Source organism: Liolophura sinensis, chromosome 7 (genome assembly GCF_032854445.1).
Source record: "Liolophura sinensis isolate JHLJ2023 chromosome 7, CUHK_Ljap_v2, whole genome shotgun sequence".
NCBI classification, from domain to species: domain Eukaryota; kingdom Metazoa; phylum Mollusca; class Polyplacophora; order Chitonida; family Chitonidae; genus Liolophura; species Liolophura sinensis.
In genome coordinates this window covers 2,965,459-2,986,010 of record NC_088301.1, presented here as the reverse complement: position 1 = coordinate 2,986,010, position 20,552 = coordinate 2,965,459, and the positions used below count along the sequence as shown (strand labels likewise).

The window sequence follows — 20,552 nt, the reverse complement described above, 5'->3', positions numbered from 1 at the left end:
TAAGTGAAATATTCTTGAGTACGGCGTGAAACACCAATCAAATAAATATGTAAAGAAATAAGAAAAAGACTTCTGAAATAACACTACACACTGCAGCGCCGTAAAGCAGAGGGGCTTCCCCGTGTTTGTCTTCTGTACATAAAATACATCTTTTGTGATGAATATACATGTGACTTGTAGACTTTATCTGGTATGTATACGTACAGCTGTGTGACCAGGAATTTCTCCGCAACAAAAAACGTCAGCTTCTCAACGAATTTATTTAATTTCAGTGGTCAACGTCTTACTGCTGGGCTGGCCATATTAATGGAGACACACTTCCATCTCTACCAATGAAAATGCACGAATTTTTCATTGATCACCACTCGTACTAGAAAACCAGGAGTCGGAGCTTAAAACCATAAGGGTCAGTCGTGAAATACGGGCCTGGTCAGATCTTTTCATGTCAGTACAAAACTATATGCTTTATTTTGCGATGTATCGGCCTACAGCTTAATACAAACACATCAATCTGTATGACACCCACAAAATTAACAGTGTTGTAGCTGCTGTTTTTACTGTAGCTGACATTACCTTAGGCGTTGTCCAGCACTACTGTTTATGTAGTGCTGGGAAGGTGTGGGACGTATAACACTACATTTTGGTGTAGAAGCCTACACTACCATTCTAACCATACCTACATTCGTAACACACCCAATATAGCTCAAATACAAAGCAGCGTAATCACCCAGGAATCTCTCACCAATGCGGTCGCTGTGAGTTCAAGTCCAGCTCATGCTGGCTTCCTCTCCGGCCGTAAGTGGGAAGGTCTTCCAGCAACCTGCGGATGGTCGTGGGTTTCCCCCGGGCTCTGTCCGGTTTCCACCCACCATAATGCTGGCCGCCGTCGTATAAGTGAAATATTCTTGAGTACGGCGTAAAACACCAATCAAAAAAAAAAAAAAAAAAAAAAAAAAATCAAATACAAACAGACTGCTAGACTGGTTATGCAAAAATTTTAGTGGACCTCAGTAGGGGTACGAATTATGTGTATAGAAACCTGAGAACTACAGGTAGTCCATATATATATATGGCATATATAGAATAGGTTCCTATACACATAAACAGATAGAATATGGGCTGCGTATGGACTACCTGTAGTAAACACGTTCCTATACACATGTACGCCATCAACATATAAAATATGTCTGCGTATTTCCTACCTGTAGTACACAGGTTCCTATATACAAATAAAAAAATAACAGATGGAATATGGCTGCGTATGGACTACCGGTATTACTCAGGTTCCTATACACATGTTCACCATCAACAGTTGAAATATGGCTGCGTATGGACTACCGGTATTACTCAGGTTCCTATACACATGTTCACCATCAACAGTTGAAATATGGCTGCGTATGGACTACCGGTATTACTCAGGTTCCTATACACATGTTCACCATCAACAGATGGAATATGGCCGCGTATGGACTACCGGTATTACTCAGGTTCCTATACACATGTTCACCATCAACAGTTGAAATATGGCTGCGTATGGACTACCCATACTAGACATGTTCCTATACACATGTACACCATCAACGTATAAAATATTGCTGCGCACGGACCACCTGTAGTACACACGTTTCTATACACATGTACACCATCAACGTATAAAATATGGCTGCGTATGGACTACCTGTAATAGACAGGTTCCTATACTTATGTACACCATCAACAGAAGAAATATGGCTGCCTATTAACTATCTGTAGTAGACATGTTGCTGCATACATCTGCAGCAGATTATGGCTACTCCCACTATAAGGTCCCACTCCCACCAATAACGGCCGTGGCCTTTTGGTTATAATGCCCGCCTTAAAGTCGCAAGACGAAACATGAAAAACAGGTTTGATCACACCAAATGCTTTAAAAATAGTACTTGTTTCTGCCTCGCTTAGCGGTCATTATTTAGAGGATGGATCAAGGGGACAGGGCTGGATGGCCCAGTGTCTCTATGATCTGATACTGGGGTGTCATGTCTGGTGTCTTTGGCAGCAGCAGTCTGGCGGCATGGATTCACTCTGATTACAAGAAGACACGGTATAGGTACACACACCTAATGATTTTTCGTCACATGACAAACCAATTCTTAAGTATGAAGTAAACCCATTTAGCATAGACACATCCATACACACACGCATACGCCCCGCCCCCCCCCCCCCCCCCACACACACACACACACTCACACTCAGCCCTATACATACATACATACACACATGCATACATGTTGATAGGTAAGTTTTGACGATGTAATTATGGGCTACATGTACCTCTGGCCCCAGGATCATGAAGCGACCTTGGACTTTAGTAAAATTTTCAATCACTAAACTTGGTATGTTCCTTTTCATTATTTTAGCTGAAATTTGTTACTTACCGAGAATTTACGTAGGGAAGCAATACTTTGACTTTGTTACATAAGAAATAACAATTTTAAAGATGTCTGAAATTTTGAGTGAAGTCTAAGATCGCTTTGTGATCCACACTGATTTACAATTACTCTTTTTTAGGTCTATTTCAACATTTCGTTAAGTTTAACAATAACTCCAAAAGTAAAGTGTTTAGGAGGGAGGAAACTGGGCAGATCCGAGAGACACCTACGACCATCCGCGTGATGCTGGCAGACCTTCTCAAGTACAGCCGGAGATGAAGCCAGCGTGAGATGGACACTGATCGCAGCGTGAGAGGCTCCTGGGTCGGTGCAACGCGCTGGCACGCTAACCACATCTCCAGCACATTGCTACAGCAGGCTCTAGTACATTGCTACAGCAATACACCGACGTCCTTACGTTTTGTAACGTATTGTTTTAAGACACGACGAGTAAAACATTATAGGCATTGTGTCGAGATTACCTCAACATGACAATTTGTAATGTCAAAAAATCTATCCTCCATCTATGATTAAAATATGATTAATTTAAAATATGATTAATGATTATGATTAAAAGTCACGTCACAATGCTAGTATATCGATGATATTACATTTATTTATTTTTATTCGATTGGTCTTTTACGTCGTACTCAAGAATATTTCACTTATACGATGGTGCCAGCATTATGGGGGAGGAAACCGTGCAGAGCCCTGGGAAACTCACAACTTTGCCGTGTGCGGCCAGAAAGGCAGCCAATTTAAACTGGGCTCGCACTGGTGAAAGTCTCCTGGGTCATTTTAACCGATGATATTATGATTGCTGTTCATGAAAGTGAAGACTACCACGTTGTTACAGGCTAGGATATGTTACTTATTCTGCCATCTTTGCACAACGGTAACATATTTCTGCCATTTTGCGATGCACGGTGGTACAAAATCACATATAGCTTTAAGGTACAAGGTATGAAACGAGATTTCTGCATAAATGTGTGAAACTAACTCACATTATACCAGTGATAAAATTTTGAGTAAATGTTGATAATAGCTGTTAAATAGAAGAGACAGTGATAAATGACAAAAACAAGAAATAATTAAAGCTGTTGTCCAACAGCGTTGCCGGGGTTCACGCCACTAATCTTTTATCACTTTTAGTAGCCTGGTGTCTATACAGTTCATGATAACGGGGTGAAAACGCGAAAAAAAGGAAAGCAATGTACTGGAACTCTAGACTGTTAGACATCATTTATAGCTGACCAAGAACTGAAGACAAGCATAGAAATTAGGCGGCTCTTCTGCTGATAGCCAAGGACAAAAGACAGAATGTTGCAGAGCTGATGCCCGTTTCCATCAGTACATAAACAATTCTTCCAGATTTGTAATTGTGACGATTTGTAATTGTGGCGTAAATGGGCACCAGGGAATGGGTTTGTTTAATGATTTTAAGCAGTTTTAAAAATTGACCCACCTTTCAGCCAAGTTCATTGGTCAGTTTTGGCCTTATTTGCATACCAAACTAAAAAATTGTTATCGTATGGGTAGGGCATATAAATGTATCGAATGTAGTCAGTCCGGCCTGTGGACTATATTTGAAGGCGTGCATTTTTTTAACACAGCACAACGATTTTCAGCATACATATATTACGTACATAGCCCTTATAACACCGCAATTTTAAGGTTTACAATTATAACAGTTTTCTGCAAATATAGTTTGGGATATTGAGTTTTTGCGCAGTTTGATCGCAATTTAGGACAAAAGTATACACATCAGGAAACAGAAGACCGGATTCGTGATCAGGACATCAAACTACGTCAAGTGACATACATACAGTTTTTCTGCTTTCATCCAAGACATGGTATATGCATTATACACCATACACTCGTAAATATGCCAAAATATAGTAAATCGGCCTTTTGTGAAATTTGAAGCCCTGTACAGCGTGTATTTATTAGGACAGCTCAAAGATTTTCAGCATACATACAGTACATATATAGTCCCTTCGACCCAGCAATTTGAACTTAACAGCTGTATCAGTTTTCTGTCACGTGATCTACAAATATGGAGGAAAACTTTCGATTTTTGATTGTAATTTGCGACATAAGTACACACCTTACAGGAAAAAATAGGACCACACATTCGTGATCAGGACATCAATCTCCTTCAGGCAGCATATTTAGAATATTGAAATTTATCCCCCCCCCATAAGGTGATATCATTTCCGCTGTATCAACTAAAATCTAATTTGCATAAACATTGTTTTCTGTTTTTCCACATAGTCTCCACTGAAATCTTGTTTAGGTCAATCTGACAAGGGCTTCTGGAGAAAGTGACTCAAACGTTTTCAGATCAAGCTATATGGCCGCCAGGTCACGTGACTGAGGACACCCATATCTTTGCTCGTAAGACCACATCTCCGGGTCAGTCGCGTTCCTAATCACGCATTTCTGCCCAAAAGTTACGATGTACAGCTTCAAGTCCCGCAGACAAACATGTTAAAATTTTATGAACTTCGGGATAATAGTTTTCTATAGAAAACGCGTTACAGTTTTGATTAGAATAATAATAATAATAATGATATTATAACAATACTAAAAGCCTGAATGGCTTGAACCCCCAATAATTATAATCCGAACGATTTCAAGGTGTCCCGCATGGATACTAGCGTCGACCCCTAATTAGTATTTCTGTACCAGAAAACAATTTTTTGTAAACATGCTTTCAGTTTACTCAATGTTTTACTTTACTATAACGACAACCACGAAAGCTAAAAGACAAACGAAAACATCACCGAGTAGAAAAATATATCGAATATGTTGTTATGAATGCTTCAGTCAAACACGTGTTGTCAAAGATGAATACGCTTTAGCCTTTGGTTGGGTGATTTATCTCTTCTGCTCCACGGCCTGCACGCAGACGGAAGAAGACGAGCACGAGGGCTACCACAGCCACAACGAGAAGAACGCCACAGACGGCCGTCACCGAGATGAAGGCAACGCTGTACAAACAAGATTCCGTCGTCGTATTTGTATCGCTCTGGCCTTTTGCAGCAGAATCTCTGTTTCAGAAAACAAATGTGAACATATCAATGCATAAATAAACAACAAACTATCTACGAACCATTACCCTCTGCTTTTTGTTTACTTTGCCAGTTTAAATGCTCTTCAGTCGATCAACAGCTCTATTCCTCCACAATTGCGGTGATCTGAAATAGCTTTATTTATTAAGGCTGACGAAAGGAGATCGGTCAGAATTTAAAAAAAAAAAAACGTCGTCTTATTTCATAACTACTAAATGTTAAGCAAATGTTAGTTGCCTATCTCTTAACTCAGAGGGAAAACCAGGTCAACAGACAAGATATGTAGTCTCTTCCACCAACCTGTGTTGCTTACATGAACATGTTCATGTAAGATGCTCACACTACTCAGGCATAATTGCCAGCAATTGTATGAAAAGAATTATAAATCTAAATACTTAAATGGCATCTAAAATACTAGTGTAATCTTTATGACATTTCGTAACCTGTTCTTTGACGGAAGGCCCACAGGAAATACAATATTTAAGAAGCAGAACATAAAATCTGCCACATTCTCAGAAACAGAGACTTCCATTTTACTGTTATAAATGACTAAAATCACCATGTTTTATTTTGTTTCTCACCCGCTTCCTGCGGCGTCGCAGCGATGACCAGTTCTCTGGAGATGGTGACTGTGATCTCGTCGTCTACGTCGGTTCTCGCTTACGCCTACCGATGTCTGGATCACCACCTGCTGCGCAATTGGTCTGAAAATAAAGCATTCTGATATCAAAACTGACAGACTGAATACCCCGTTCATGCTGAATACTGCCCTCCGATTTAACGCTAATCATCTGATTAAGCAGAATGCAGAAAGAATCAAGAACTGCAATACCTTACCCCGCACCATTTTTACAGATTCAAGAAGATTTGAAATGGTTTATAAAATAACATTCTCCTTCTTAGATTCTCGTTGAAATGTATGTAAACCTCGCAAATAAACACCTAAGGATCGAGTACGTATTAAAATTTCTCCCATCCTGTCTACTTATACTGTCGATATAAAACCATTTGTCATAAATTATACGTTGTGTAATAAACTGTTCGAGTTTACAATGACACTCTTCTCTGCTTGTACATCTAGAAAGTTATTATTAATCACGTACGTTCCTAATGGAGATCCAGTTCGAAACAAAATCGAGAAAAGCCTTATGAAAACGAAATCAGGATGTTACGATATACTTCCTTACCGTGGGTGAGCAAACAGCTACGGGTAGGAGTGGTGGAGACGTGCCACAGGCAGCAACACTGCATGTTATAGATAGCTGGTTGGAACCTGTGAACTGGAACACCTTGAAGCGAAGAAAAATTGTTTTGGTGCCATCATCTTTTGTCAAGGAAACTGTAATCGTTCCAAAATTATCAGGACACCTGAAACATAAATAAATTTATCAATTTTGATTGGTGTTTTTATGCCGAACTGAAGAATAAAAAATGGAAAGGTCATGTCTCACATTACTAGGCCTATATGTACCACACACAGATGTTCCCTGCAGGTGACAATTCATGTTTTTAAAATCGAACAAGTATTGAGCTTTCTATAACCATGCATTCTCGACCCTATAAGCGAAACTGGACCTACAAATACTGACCTGTCCACAACACTGCAATCTCAAACTTACATGTACCACACAGAAGTTGTTAAATCTGTGAAATCATTCCATTTCAAACCAACTTGTACCGCAAACAAATTTTCAAATCTGTGCAATCTTTCATTTCAAGCCTAAATGGACCGCGCACAAGCCGTCAACTTTCCGCAATCCTTCCATTTCAAACCTACATGTATGTATTGTATGTTACTATTAATGCTTCCATGGCCGGATAGGGGTACTAACGACTCTCTGCGAGGGTAAAAACAAAATCCAAGCATTTCCACGCATGCATATTCTATGTGTCTGGTTGTTGGGTGTTAAACGCCGTACTCAAGAATATGTCCAGCATTATGCAAAATTCGTGCATCAATTATGTGAAATGTGACAACGAATTGTCCAAGGTCAGTGGGAATTAGCCTTGCGATTTTTGACCGGCTAATGCACGAATATCGTTTTCAAATCAAAGACTCCTTCTCTCGTGATAATGACCAGTGTGTTATAACAGAAAAGGTCTCGGGGACAAGTAGACAGATCAGTCTATCAAATCAAATCAAGCAGCTGGTATTTCAGCAATGCTGAGCAGTCGGAAACAAAGGCATGGCTTTAGCAGGTATCGGTATTTAATAAAATTGATTCACGCTTCTTTAACGTCAAAGACAACAACGCCTGTTTCAAATCCACTACATTCAGGGGTTGCCATTCATGGGATTCCCTTGTTCATCGAGTTGCTTGAATTTCTCATTAATAGCATCTATGTGAATTTCGGGAAAACCATGTATCAACAGATACTCTGTAAAGGTACAAAACGGGACCCATTTTTTGGCTGGCCTATACCTGTTCTCGAATACGACTACATGCAGAAACCATGAAAGGGTAATCCTCATCAGGCCTGATCTTTCACATTTACCACATGGTGGAATGATGATCCGAGCTGCTAGTTTTCAAACCATCATCCACTTATAACAAAGGCCATGAAAGATATGTTTCCACCTTCCCCGGATTTAAAGGAAACAACAGATTCTTCAGATGGTACATCGTACCTGGACTCATATTTGTAAAAAAAAAGGTTCCTCTCCTACAAGCTTTACGACAACAACCACAGTTTCAATTTTGACATTATAAAATATCATTACTTAGATAACAGTATACCGAATGGTTTTGCACATACCGTGAACATATCTTGCATTGTAGTATTTGTTGGAATGTCATGTCACGATTTCTATCAACGCCACAAGTCATTACTGCAAAACTAGTGTGTCAGGGTTATTCTTTCAAACACCTTTACTAAGTTTCTTAAGTCTGAAAATAAATACACTTCTCTTGTAAGTAAATAAGGACAGAGCATCTGGAAACTTGGGAATCCTGCTTCATGATTGATTCGGCTAACCCAGGGACAGAGACTGTATTTCCATCGTGTTGAATTAAATCACCCTGATGGAAATGTGAACAGTTGCAGTCCAAGCGTAAATCAGATACATAAGAATATTATATAAGAACTTATATACATAATATATACTAGCATGGTTCACGATTTGTATACTGATTTCACTCAATTTCCAACATCATTCAATACTGTTAACTATTTCCATTCCTATGATTCCGTCCTCATTTTGAACTTGGTATAAGTTCTTTATTCTTAAGTGGCTTGTGCCAAAGGTCGTTTTGGAAATTGGCCTTGCGATTATTGACCTGGAAAATTCATTTTGGTTGACGGCGAGTTCACGAGTGTCTGTTTCGACACACAGATACACTAATTAATCTTACACGACTCACCTGTTGGAAACAAGAAGTACATCTGGAGACCCAGGGGAAGATGCTGTACATCCTGTTACAGCCAGATCAGTTGCACCTTGGTAAATAAAGTATTAAATTTCATAGTTATAACTGGATTAAAAACAACAGTATGGAGGCAATTTCCGCTGTGTTTTAGACCACTTGTACGCCAAGAATATTTATTTATCTGAATTGTGTTTTACGCCGTACTCAAGAATATTTCAGGTATACGACGGTGGCTAGCATTTGTGAGGGAGGAAATCGGGCAAAACCAGGGGGAAAAAGACACGACCATTCGCAGGTTGCTGGTAGGCCTTCTCAAGTATGGGCGGAAAGGAAGCCAGCATTGGCTGGACTCTAACTCTCAGCGATCGCATTGGACAGATACTGCTGGGTCATCGCGAGGCGCGAGGCACGCTAACCCCTGGCTCTTCCAGCGATAAGTAAAGCACGCAAGTACGTCACACTTGAATAGAATAATTGTCTGTATCTTGCCAAAGGCCTGTGGTATAACCCAGGCTCTCCGGTGTTGTCCACTTAAAGTCTCACCGCGAAATCTTCTTGAGGATGGCGAGAAAAGGAATATGTATATATATGCACATAATAAAAAGTTTTGTTTCAAGTTGGGATTACGGCCTATGAATATTTTTAAAGAAGCTGTATTAATTATATCCTATGATATGAAAAAATAAAATGAAAGTGATATATACTGTTTAAGTCGAGATGCGGACGAATTTCCTAACTTATTACAAAGTTGCAGATAGAGGTCTTAGCTGACATACGGTAAAAGTCTTTCTTTATGCACAACTTGTAATACGACGACTGGAGAGTATATAACCACTCACCGGAATTAGGTGCCGGATACAACTCCAGAAAGAGTTCCTGCCCCACGTAGACAATAGGCGGTAGGACTCCCCTATTCGGCGCCGTTGTAAAGCGTGAGTTGACCCCTCGTTGGTTCACTGCTAAGTTCAATCCGTCTAACGATCTGTGAGGCAACAACACGGTGTACTGTAAGGCTACTATTCACTAATGCATATGGTACACTATTTATTGGTTTCTGGGTGATTTATGTGCAATCTGAATTAAAATCAACGTTTGTTTGTCTTCTTCAGGTTTTGAGAGACATGTGTTTGAAAAAACTCTTTCTTTTAGTCCGCTGAGTGTTAATCACTATTAGATGGCACCATAAGGTTTTATGCACCAAAATCGCACCAGCTTACGGAACTACTCGCACATACACACCCATCAGAGTAATCATTCGTTTATATAGGGCGACAATACACAGTAATTAAGCTAATAAGTGTACATTTTGGAAAATTGTTGGTGATATTCCAAAAACCTTTCAGGTAACGCGAACCAAGGTCACAAAGATATATGGCAGGCATTATATAATCCAATATCCTTAATTCTCCAAGATGGATGCCTCTGTGTGTTTAAAGTTGTTGACAACAATCGTTGCAAAATGACCTTAGAAAAGCAGTTATTTGCGTGACAAATGAGAAAAGGTAGAATTCCGCCAATCAGTGTGAGTTTGTACTATATTAATGTTATAGTTATATTAATAGATGGTCGTATTATTTAAAGCTTTGTTACTCACCCGGTCTCGATGCTCGGAAGAGTCAGTATTGTACTAAGACTGTTTGGCACACAGCTGAAAACGTGTCTGCCATCCCTGCTGTTCACCATCGCAGGGTTATACTGGACAATCACAGTGTATGAGGAAACTACACCCAGCTGAAAATACATCGCACTTATACATGTATCACGTCTCGGGTTAAACTCAATAATAGACTCAAAAACAACCATTTTGTGCCCCTCTCAACACCATTTCACATTTTTATGACTGTTGTTATCTTAGCGGGTAGATGAAACCCAGCAGACCGTTGATATTACCGCACCTCACCTGATGCTTGACAAATCGCGTGATGTAAGCGGCAGCGGTTAATCCAAAAGGTAATCAGGGTTGGTCCCGCCTTGACACTTTTACCAAAAGGGCTCAGTCAATAGTGAACAAATTAGGTCTGTTTTTCGAGAGACTATAGCCAAACAGCGCCAGGCCTTAAAGCACTGTAAATAACATTTTTCCCAAATTTTAGTATCCCTTTTTTCCAAATTTTCGTATGCCCTTTTTCCTAGTTTAATATGCCTTTTTCTAATTTAGTAAGCCTCTGAATAACTCATCTGCACAAAGACAAACTGTCAAACCACGAAAGTATTATTTATTTATTGCCATTGCTGCTTAGTGCCATATGCTAAACCATATCAATAGTCTAACGGCCGAAATGAGTCATTTACTATATTACAAGTTCTTCAGCGGAAACATGGTCGCGGCCAAGACTGTCTATTGCCTGAATGGTCAACTTTTCGCAACAAATCGACTGGAGTGGCGAGGCCTGAAAATTCCTGAATAAACCGAGTCATATTATTTCACTAAAGAGGCTATACAGAAGATTTTTGGACAAAAATCCTTATTTGATATCAAATCAGATTGTTTCTATTTACCAAGTTTAGCGCAAATTATTAGCTTTCAACAAATATCAGACTCAAACCTGTACTATTTATAACGTTAATACGAGAAGGTTTTCATAGATTTGGTGCATGTAGTTTGACATGTATACATGTAAAGGCGAGGCTGACATTTCGCCAAAGGTAATTATTTGGGTTATTCTAAACTGTAAGAAAAATTCGACTGTATTTACGCTGACAGACTTTATGACATAAGCTTCATATATGGCCTCTACAAATAAATGACTAGAGTTTATGACGAAAGCACAGTTTTACCGTGGGAACATTTGTTTCCCTCGTGTTCCCAGCTGGACAGTCACCATCCGTCAACGTTATGCGATAGTCATCGTTAGGAGCGTCGTATTGGAACTGACAGCCAGGGTTGCCATATTCTCCCGAAATGTATATGACACCAGAAAATGTTCCGGTCGGCTTGATAGAAATCACTATCCCATTTGGTCCCGGGCCGCACGCTTCCATGACCTCTGAAAAAGGTGTTCATTTATTAATTTGTGACCTTGTTGTGAATTGTCAGACATGACTGTATGACCCTTTCATTGCGGAATAAGCTCTGCATCTCCCCCCAAAGCAACTCAAAATCTTCCCATCTTGTCTAACATTCAGACGTAGTTCTGACTTAAAGGAGAAGAAAACATAAAAATGATGTCAAAATCAGATAAAAAAACCGCCAGAACTATTGTCTTTAATATTTTTTTCCATTTTCTTTTTCAGAAAAAAGGATTTCGAAAATATTTGTATTGTATGAGTATGGGACCATCTTTTGGTATTTATCATCGCTGCACAACAATGTTCTAAATAAGCATGTGATGCATAACAAATAAATATATTTATTTATACCCACCATAATGTTGGCCGCCATGGTATAAGTGAAATATTCTTGAGTACGGCGTAAAACACCAATCAAATAAATAAATAAATACCATTCTCATCGATAACATTATTAAAACTATATATACCAAAAGGTGATCCTAAATACCCACCATGCAAAAATTATGTGCAAATAACTTATTCTCTTTTTAAAAAATCGAAAAACATATTGAAGAACACATTTACAACTAACATTTTGCACTCTTTCATCTGAATTTTATGTAGCTTTTAAGTTTTCTCCATCTTTAAGATACGTGCATCCACAAACCTTAATGCTTGTATATAAAAGTTGTACAGTTTTCTTCAAGGGTTGACCGTAGATTTAATCAAAGTTGTAGTCACGAAGCCACATAGTTTACCCTTGTTGTACTGCATAGCTTTACTTAGCTAAATTGATTCGGTTACATTTTTTTATATTAACGTGCTCTAATTCATAGATGCTAATTACACATAATTTTGAAAGTTACAAACTTTCCATAGAAATGAACCATGAACAAACTCCAGAGAAAGAAGAACATGTAAAGCTGGAGGTTTCGTCTTTGTAGGCAACAGACCGCACGCGCGGGCTCTGTTCAGTGTTACTGTGAGCACTGCACGGAGGCCTACATGTAGGTATTCTGTACAAAAATATGAATTCATGAAATACAAATCCGAAGTAGAAATCCACTTTAAGGCTTTGGACATTTTCATGTAAAGCTTCATAGTAGGGTTTTCATTCTGATCCCCGTTGTTCTTTTTTGCTTGAAGCTTTAAATGTCATTGATAAGCACGGCATTTCTGAGTATTACATAATAGTAATCAAAGTTAGGTAAGATCATGGGGCTGAATATCATCTTGAGTGAATCAAACGGCTGTGTGTCTTTTAGGTTGTATGATAAATGCATTTTACGTGAAATATAGCTGGAGATATAATTAATATTACATTTAAGTATTGATCAACTGAGAAATAGTCAAATTTACATCTTAGGGGCCTCCGTGGCCGAAGTGGTTAGCACGCCAGCGCGGCACAATGACCCAGGAGCCTCTCACCCCTACGATCGCTGTGAGTTCAAGTCCCGCTCACACTGGTTTCCGGCCGTACGAGGGAAGGTCTTTCAGAAACCTGCGGATGGTCGTGGGTTTCCCCAGGGCATTGCCCGGTTTCCTCCCATCATAACGCTAGCCGCCCTCGTATAAGTGAAATATTCTTGAGGACAGCGTAAAACACCAATCAAATAAATGAGAAAATCAATATTTACATTTCTCTGTCTGGGGCGTAAAACCATAAGCCAGATTTCCGGAACTTTTAGAAATAAAGGGTTATCCAGGTAGAGACATTAATCAGATCATTCTGTTTGATCTAGCTGTTTCGGTGTTTCTGTGTGTGACGCACAATGTGGTGTCATCAACGAACATATTAGCAAACGGAATGTGTGAGACAGTTTGGTAAGTCATTAACAAATACTATACCATTAAAGGTCTCAAGATCAAAAGTTGAGGAATACGTGTGTCCATTTCAAAGCCATTAAGAGCTGCTACATGTGTTATTGCAGCGACACATTATCTGCCGATCTCTGAACTCCTTACTGCCACAGACTCCTATTACTTAGCCAGTGCTAAAACACTGTCGCACTCCAGAAAAGCCATTTTCAGTATAAACTAAGCCATGTCTGGTAGCTAATAGGGTACAAAATGACTGTCTTTTTATTTATTTATTTATTTATTTGTTTATTTATTTGTTTGTTTCAATGGTGCTTTTCGTTTTAGAAGGAATATTTCACAGGTATATGATCTGTGTGTGTGTGTGTGTGTGTGTGTTCGGGGGGGGGGGGGGGGGCGAAACCAAGTACATTGCCCTGAGTAAAACCTTACCCTTAAAACGTCCCTGTGAATCTTGTTGACTTACAACTGCTGTCAAACAAACAAAAGTTTGAAACTGTCACCTCATTTCTAATGGGTCAATAGACCACCCCCAAACCCGTGCGGCTGTAACCTTGTTGAAGTTAAGCTGCGGCTCAAGAGGCGCGTGTGTAACGTTTATATAGGCGTACTTACGTCGTGGTTTTTCGCATGTAGTCCCCCAGAAATCCGGCGTGCAATAGCACTCTTCATTAAAGGGATTCACGTAGCAGGTACCACCATTTTGACAAGTTATTGTGCAAGTTGGTCGAATCAGACCTGAAACATGAAAACAGAACATTCTTTGTTATGCCCTGCCGTTAACTTTCAGAATTTACAGCGCAGACCACATTGGCAAATGCTCAAATGGTTGGGTGTTCACGTGTGTCCGCCATTCTGTACAAGTTTAGACCGAGAATGTGCGAGGTACCACGGACTCGTCAATGGGGATTATTTTGCCACTGGTTCTAGTCTCCTGTAGCAGATTATCCAGGAATTCTTCAAGTCCTTCTTTACGGTATTAAATGTATATCGGAGATTTTCGAAAAAAAAAAAAAACATCGATCAGTGCAAACCCAATCCAATTTACTATTATTTAAGACAAGCCTTAATAAATAGATTTCACAACTTATGATCATATTCTGTATTATATCCAAAATTGGTAATAATGCTCTAAAAAGCAGAAAATGTATTAATCTTTACAAATGTCTGTGAATTTTATGTTGTGGATATTCTATGGAATGTACTAAACACTGTGCTCAGTGCGAGGTAGCTTCAGATAGTGTTTTTTCTGAATTTAACCTCAAGATAGCTTTAACGTGTTATAAACCTTAGAGAATAAAAATTTCCCGAAACGAAGCATGTACATAAACCGGTCATATCCTATTTGCGGGAAGGGATTCGTAATCACATTTAGTCCATCTTAGAGAGACGAGCATCAGTTTGGATTGCATCTTCCATCTGACTTCGTATATGTATTTCGTCATTACATATTAAAAATGAGTGCATGTGTATGCCAAAGGATTATTATTTGTACTTAACTCAAGTCTACTAGTGGATAAAACGTTTGTGTATGCGAAGATTACCAGGAACTACTGTCTAAAACCTAGTGTGTACGCGAGATAAACATGTCATCCTGGATGTATAAATGTGTACACAGTCAATGATAAAGACAAATAGGATACAACAGGTAGCGAAAAATCCAGTATATGACAAGAAGCATAGATAGCCAAACATTTACGTATTTGACAAGGTCAAGCGTTGTTCATGCGGCAATGTCAGAATAAATGCATAGAGCATGAAAGACTACAACTTACTTGTGCCCAACCCACAGTCGTATCCCTGGTATATGTTGTTACAGGTGCACTCCCCAGTTAGTGCGTCACAGGTACCTCCATTTCTACATTCGCTGCCAGGCCTAGTACAATCAAACTGCCGAAAAGCACCATCTGTCGAGAAAACATTTGGCGCTATTAATAACTCGGTTCTTTGCCTTTATTTTCATATCACTACAATGTCTTTCACATTTTAACAATTTGTGATCGATGATATCAAAAGCAATGAAAACATCATCAAAAGTGAGTCTTTGAGCCATTAAAGATCACTGCAGAAATTAACGACAGCAATTCTGAAGCAAGAAGAATTGAGCACAAATATTTCTAACAAATTCGTGACTGATGATCCATCACGTTAGTAATGGTGGCAGTATGACACCTATAACGAGCCGATAACATCCCGCTGATCTTAAAATTTTTGGTGTATTGAACACAGCGAAACAGAATATACTGCAAAAATTACCGTACAGACATTTCCGATACAACAGGAACTTGATGCCAGAAAATACATCACTTCCACAATCCATTTTCGTTAATAACTGCAAAACGCGTCCGTCACACAAAAGAAAGGGATTTCGTCTCATTATACAAAACTTGTTCAGGTGAACGTTGGCTGCTTGGCCTACCTGTAGCCTTGACATTCGCCTATAAATATCTACCTGTGCTAGTATGGACATCTGCAGCCTCTGTAGCACAGTGGTTTAGTGTACTTGCATAGCACAATACATCAGGAGCCTCACAGCAATGAGGTCTCTCTAAGTTCAAGTCCAGCTCATGCTGGCTTCCTCTCCGGTTGTTTTTGGAAAGCCCTGTTTATAACCTGTGAATGGTCGTGGGTTTCCTGTGGGCTCTGTCGTTTTCATCCCACAATAAAGAGGGAAGCTGTCGTATCAGCAAAATATTCTTGAGTAAGGTGTACAACACTAATAAATAAATGAACAAATACTTTGATTATGTGGTTAAAGCAACGGTTCACTTCTGCTTTAGCCCGGCGATAGCACGATGGTAAGAAGCGATAACAAGATGCTAACATCGTACCATCGCTCCCGCCATCGTGTCTTCGCTTCATGCCATCGTACCATCGCTTTGTGTCATCCTGCCATCGCTTCGTGCTATCGTGCCAACAGCCTTTAAGACATGTGGTATCACCATACCATCATTGTACATATATTTTGTTACCACTATGAGCATAAACGACGTTGGAGTGAAATACGCTTTATGTGTATAAAGCACGGAAAGAGAATATGAGCTTTGTAGAAAGTGTGGAAAAAAATCTCATAAAAGAATATGAAAATTCGGTGAACGGCCAGAAATTGTCAAATGGTCCTTTAAAAACTAAGTGAGTTGAAAAGCTCAGACTTTGCCTGTCTCTCCCCTCTGTACATACCTGTTAGCCCCAGGGCCAGCAGCAGGCTGAGGGCGGTGAGCAGGTTTCTTCCCATGGTTAGTTGCACCGTCGCCGAATAGCACTCGTCTGGTAAGTAACGTACACCCCACCAGTTAAAAGCGTTCTAAATTCTTTACCTTTCTTTACATTTTTTTTATTTTCTAAGCAGAGGTTAACGTTCCACCCATGATTTCAGTGAGAAATTCAACAATTCGCTTTCACCATGTAAGTACGCATAAAAAACATTTTTGTAGAATAAAATATGTAAATGATTTTATTTTGAGTTTTTGAAAGTTCAACAAAAAGTCAAAACTAGCCTTGTCGCTAAGCTGTGTAGAGTGGGCGTTGCTGATAGACCAGCCCTGATACATAAAGATATCTATTGTGATGTTACTGGCGTATTTGACCCATGAAAAACATATTATACATATTTTACTTAAGTCAAACTCGCTGCGTTTTTACTGCGTGGATTTTTGATGTTACAAAAGTGCATTTAAAACCGATCTTTGACTTTTATCGCACCGAGGCAGCTTCAAAAGTCAGTGTAATCGGATCTCTTTGAGTAAAGTTGACTTGCTAGTAATTAATAAGAAGTACAAAGGAAACTTCACCAAAATGAAGTAGTTTCAGCCAAGAGCTTCCTGCCAAACTGTACTAGTTCGTTACACGTAAAACAACACTACAGCAGTCCGGTTGAGCTAATTATTAGAATAAGATTACAGAGGCTGTGGGCTGAAGGCCTCTCTCAAAAACAATAAAGCCCGACGGACGACAATATCAGTTGGTAAGAAAAGTTGGCCAAAAGTAGGAAAAGAAGAGCGATTGAAAATAAGTCGTTACATATTATTTACGACCAATGAAAGTTTAAACGTGTTTACTGTTTTAAAGACATTATAAACTGTATCAAACAACAATAACTCCGATCATTTCATCAATCTTTAACACTTAAAATCTTAGAGTCCAATACAGTGGCAAAAAATGTCTTCTGCTTTTTAAAGATGAGAAATCACTTATATATGTATACGAAACAATAAAAGTAAAGTTTACAATTAACTATATAGGGTTTATAAAAACAGTGTGTATGTAACAGCGAAATGATAAGGCATGCTGTCGGTGTGTAGAGCGTTTCATCCTTCACACCGAAGCTTGTAGTCCATTCTTGATAGAGGATATAACATGTATAATTTCAAACAAACATGATGTTCACATGACTGACTATACATGCACTTCCAGGCACATCGGGACTTCCTACAGTGTAATTGCTTCTTCACTCCAGATAGCAAATGTTTGTTTCGAATGAATGAAAGCTTGTGTTTAACATTGTACATAACAATGTTCAGTCAAACGACGACGAGGAGTGATGAGGTGTGTGTACACATTTTGTATGTTACTGTGGCAGGGCGAGGATGGAGGTTTCTCCTCTCCAGTAAACCAGTCGTTACTCTCTCGCAATGTCTTAGTCATTACTGGAGAGTTGTGTTGACCCTAGCGTCTTAATTCTGGTCTGATGTGTTGTGTGAATGTTAGTAATGATTGAGTTTCTTCTCTCCAGTAGCCCAGTTGTTGTGTCTTAGCCACGACTGAGGTGTTATGTTAACTATAACGTCAGAGTCTGGGTTGATGTGTTGTGTAAATATTGGTAAGAATGGCGTTTCTCCTCTCCAGTAACACAGTGTTTACTCCGCGTAATGTCTAATTCGGTGCTGGAGCCTTGGGCTACACATAACGACTGAATGCTTGTATGACCCAGTGTGAATATTAGTAAGGATGGAGTTTTGTCTCTCCAGTAACCCAGTGGTTACGACCCGGTAATGTCTTAGTTACAAATGGAAAGTTATACTGACTAGAATGTTTGGACCCAGATCCTATCTGGAGGGCAAGCTTGTTCACGTGTATACGATTAATTAGTTCTTGCTTACTTTCGTTTGTACACTGGATTAACAGAGTCATGCAAACATAATCATCACCGATTAGATCAGATTCAGATGGCCGGCCACTAAGGTTTGATAAAATATTTTAAAATGTATTTAAGTTTGACCATTTGCTAACGTATTCCTACTGATGTGTGGACGTTTGACGATTTGCTCATGTATGGCTACAAATGTGTGGACGGTTGACGTTTTGCTCATGTATGCCTAATGATGTGTGGACGTTTGACGATTTGCTCATGTATGCCTGATGATGTGTGGACGGTTGACGTTTTGCTCATGTGTCTAAAAATGTGTGTATGGTTGACGTTTTGCTCATGTATGCCTACTGATGTGTGGACGTTTGACGATTTGCTCATGTGTCTAAAAATGTGTGAACGGTTGACGTTTTGCTCATGTATACCTACTGATGTGTGGACGGTTGACGTTTTGCTCATGTATGCCTAATGATGTGTGGATGGTTGACGTTTTGCTCATGTATACCTAATGATGTGTGGATCGTTGACGTTTTGCTCATATATTCCTGATGATGTGTGGGCTCTTGACGTTTTGCTCATGTATACCTACTGATGTGTGGACGGTTGACGATTTGCTCATGTGTCTAAAAATGTGTGTATGGTTGACGTTTTGCTCATGTATGCCTACTGATGTGTGGACGTTTGACGATTTGCTCATGTGTCTAAAAATGTGTGAACGGTTGACGTTTTGCTCATGTATACCTACTGATGTGTGGACGGTTGACGATTTGCTCATGTGTCTAAAAATGTGTGTATGGTTGACGTTTTGCTCATGTATGCCTACTGATGTGTGGACGTTTGACGATTTGCTCATGTGTCTAAAAATGTGTGAACGGTTGACGTTTTGCTCATGTATACCTACTGATGTGTGGACGGTTGACGTTTTGCTCATGTATGCCTAATGATGTGTGGATGGTTGACGTTTTGCTCATGTATACCTAATGATGTGTGGATCGTTGACGTTTTGCTCATATATTCCTGATGATGTGTGGGCTCTTGACGTTTTGCTCATGTATGCCTGATGATGTGTGGACGGTTGACGTTTTGCTCATGTATACCTACTGATGTGTGGACGTTTGACGATTTGCCCATGTGTCTAAAAATGTGGGAATTGTTGACGTTTTGCTCATGTATACCTACTGATGTGTGGACGTTTGACGATTTGCTCATGAGTCTAAAAATGTGTGGACGGTTGACGTTTTCCTCATGTATGCCTAATGATGTGTGGATGGTTGACGTTTTGCTCATGTATGCCTGATGATGTGTGGATGGTTGACGTTTTGCTCATGTATGCCTACTGATATGTGGACGGTTGACGTTTTGCTCATGTATGCCTGATGATGTGTGGACGGTTGACGTTTTGCTCATGTATGCCTGATGATGTGTGGACGGTTGACGTTTTGCTCATGTATGCCTGATGATGTGTGGACGGTTGACGTTTTGCTCATGTATGTCTGATGATGTGTGGACGGTTGACGTTTTGCTCATGTATGCCTGATGATGTGTGGACGGTTGACGATTTGCTCATGTATGCCTGATGATGTGTTTTGCTCATGTATGCCTACTGATGTGTGGACGGTTGACGTTTTGCTCATGTATGCCTACTGATATGTGGACGGTTGACGTTTTGCTCATGTATGCCTACTGATGTGTGGACGGTTGGCGTTTTGCTCATGTATGCCTACTGATGTGTGGACGGTTGACGTTTAGCTCGTGTATTCCTACTGATGTGTGGACGGTTGACGTTTTGCTCATGTATGCCTGATGA

General features: G+C 39.6%; 1 protein-coding gene and 1 long non-coding RNA gene across 2 annotated transcripts; both read right to left on the bottom strand.

Annotated features, from left to right (window-relative positions):
• Positions 1–3,023: 3,023 nt before the first annotated feature.
• On the bottom strand, positions 3,024–9,827 carry LOC135470554 (uncharacterized). The gene is made up of 5 exons (XR_010444402.1): positions 9,690–9,827; positions 8,845–8,920; positions 6,670–6,850; positions 6,064–6,186; positions 3,024–5,461 (listed from the first exon to the last, which is right to left on the bottom strand). It is a non-coding gene; the product is annotated as an uncharacterized LOC135470554 (long non-coding RNA).
• A 613-nt stretch (positions 9,828–10,440) lies between these two features.
• On the bottom strand, positions 10,441–16,936 carry LOC135469803 (gigasin-2-like). The gene is made up of 5 exons (XM_064748408.1): positions 16,840–16,936; positions 15,435–15,566; positions 14,275–14,397; positions 11,629–11,837; positions 10,441–10,581 (listed from the first exon to the last, which is right to left on the bottom strand). Exons 1-5 carry the CDS (start codon positions 16,892–16,894, stop codon positions 10,441–10,443), a joined length of 660 nt encoding a protein of 219 aa, XP_064604478.1. The 5' UTR covers positions 16,895–16,936.
• Positions 16,937–20,552: the final 3,616 nt, after the last annotated feature.

Coding starts and splice junctions, on each gene's coding strand:
- LOC135469803 (XM_064748408.1), bottom strand. CDS start 16,894: ATGGGAAGAAACCTGCTCACCGCCCTCAGCCTGCTGCTGGCCCTGGGG. Junction 15,567..16,839: donor GCTGGCCCTGGGGCTAACAG/GTATGTACAGAG, acceptor TTTTCTCGACAG/ATGGTGCTTTTCGGCAGTTT. Junction 10,582..11,628: donor GGGAAACAAATGTTCCCACG/GTAAAACTGTGC, acceptor ATGTATTTTCAG/CTGGGTGTAGTTTCCTCATA.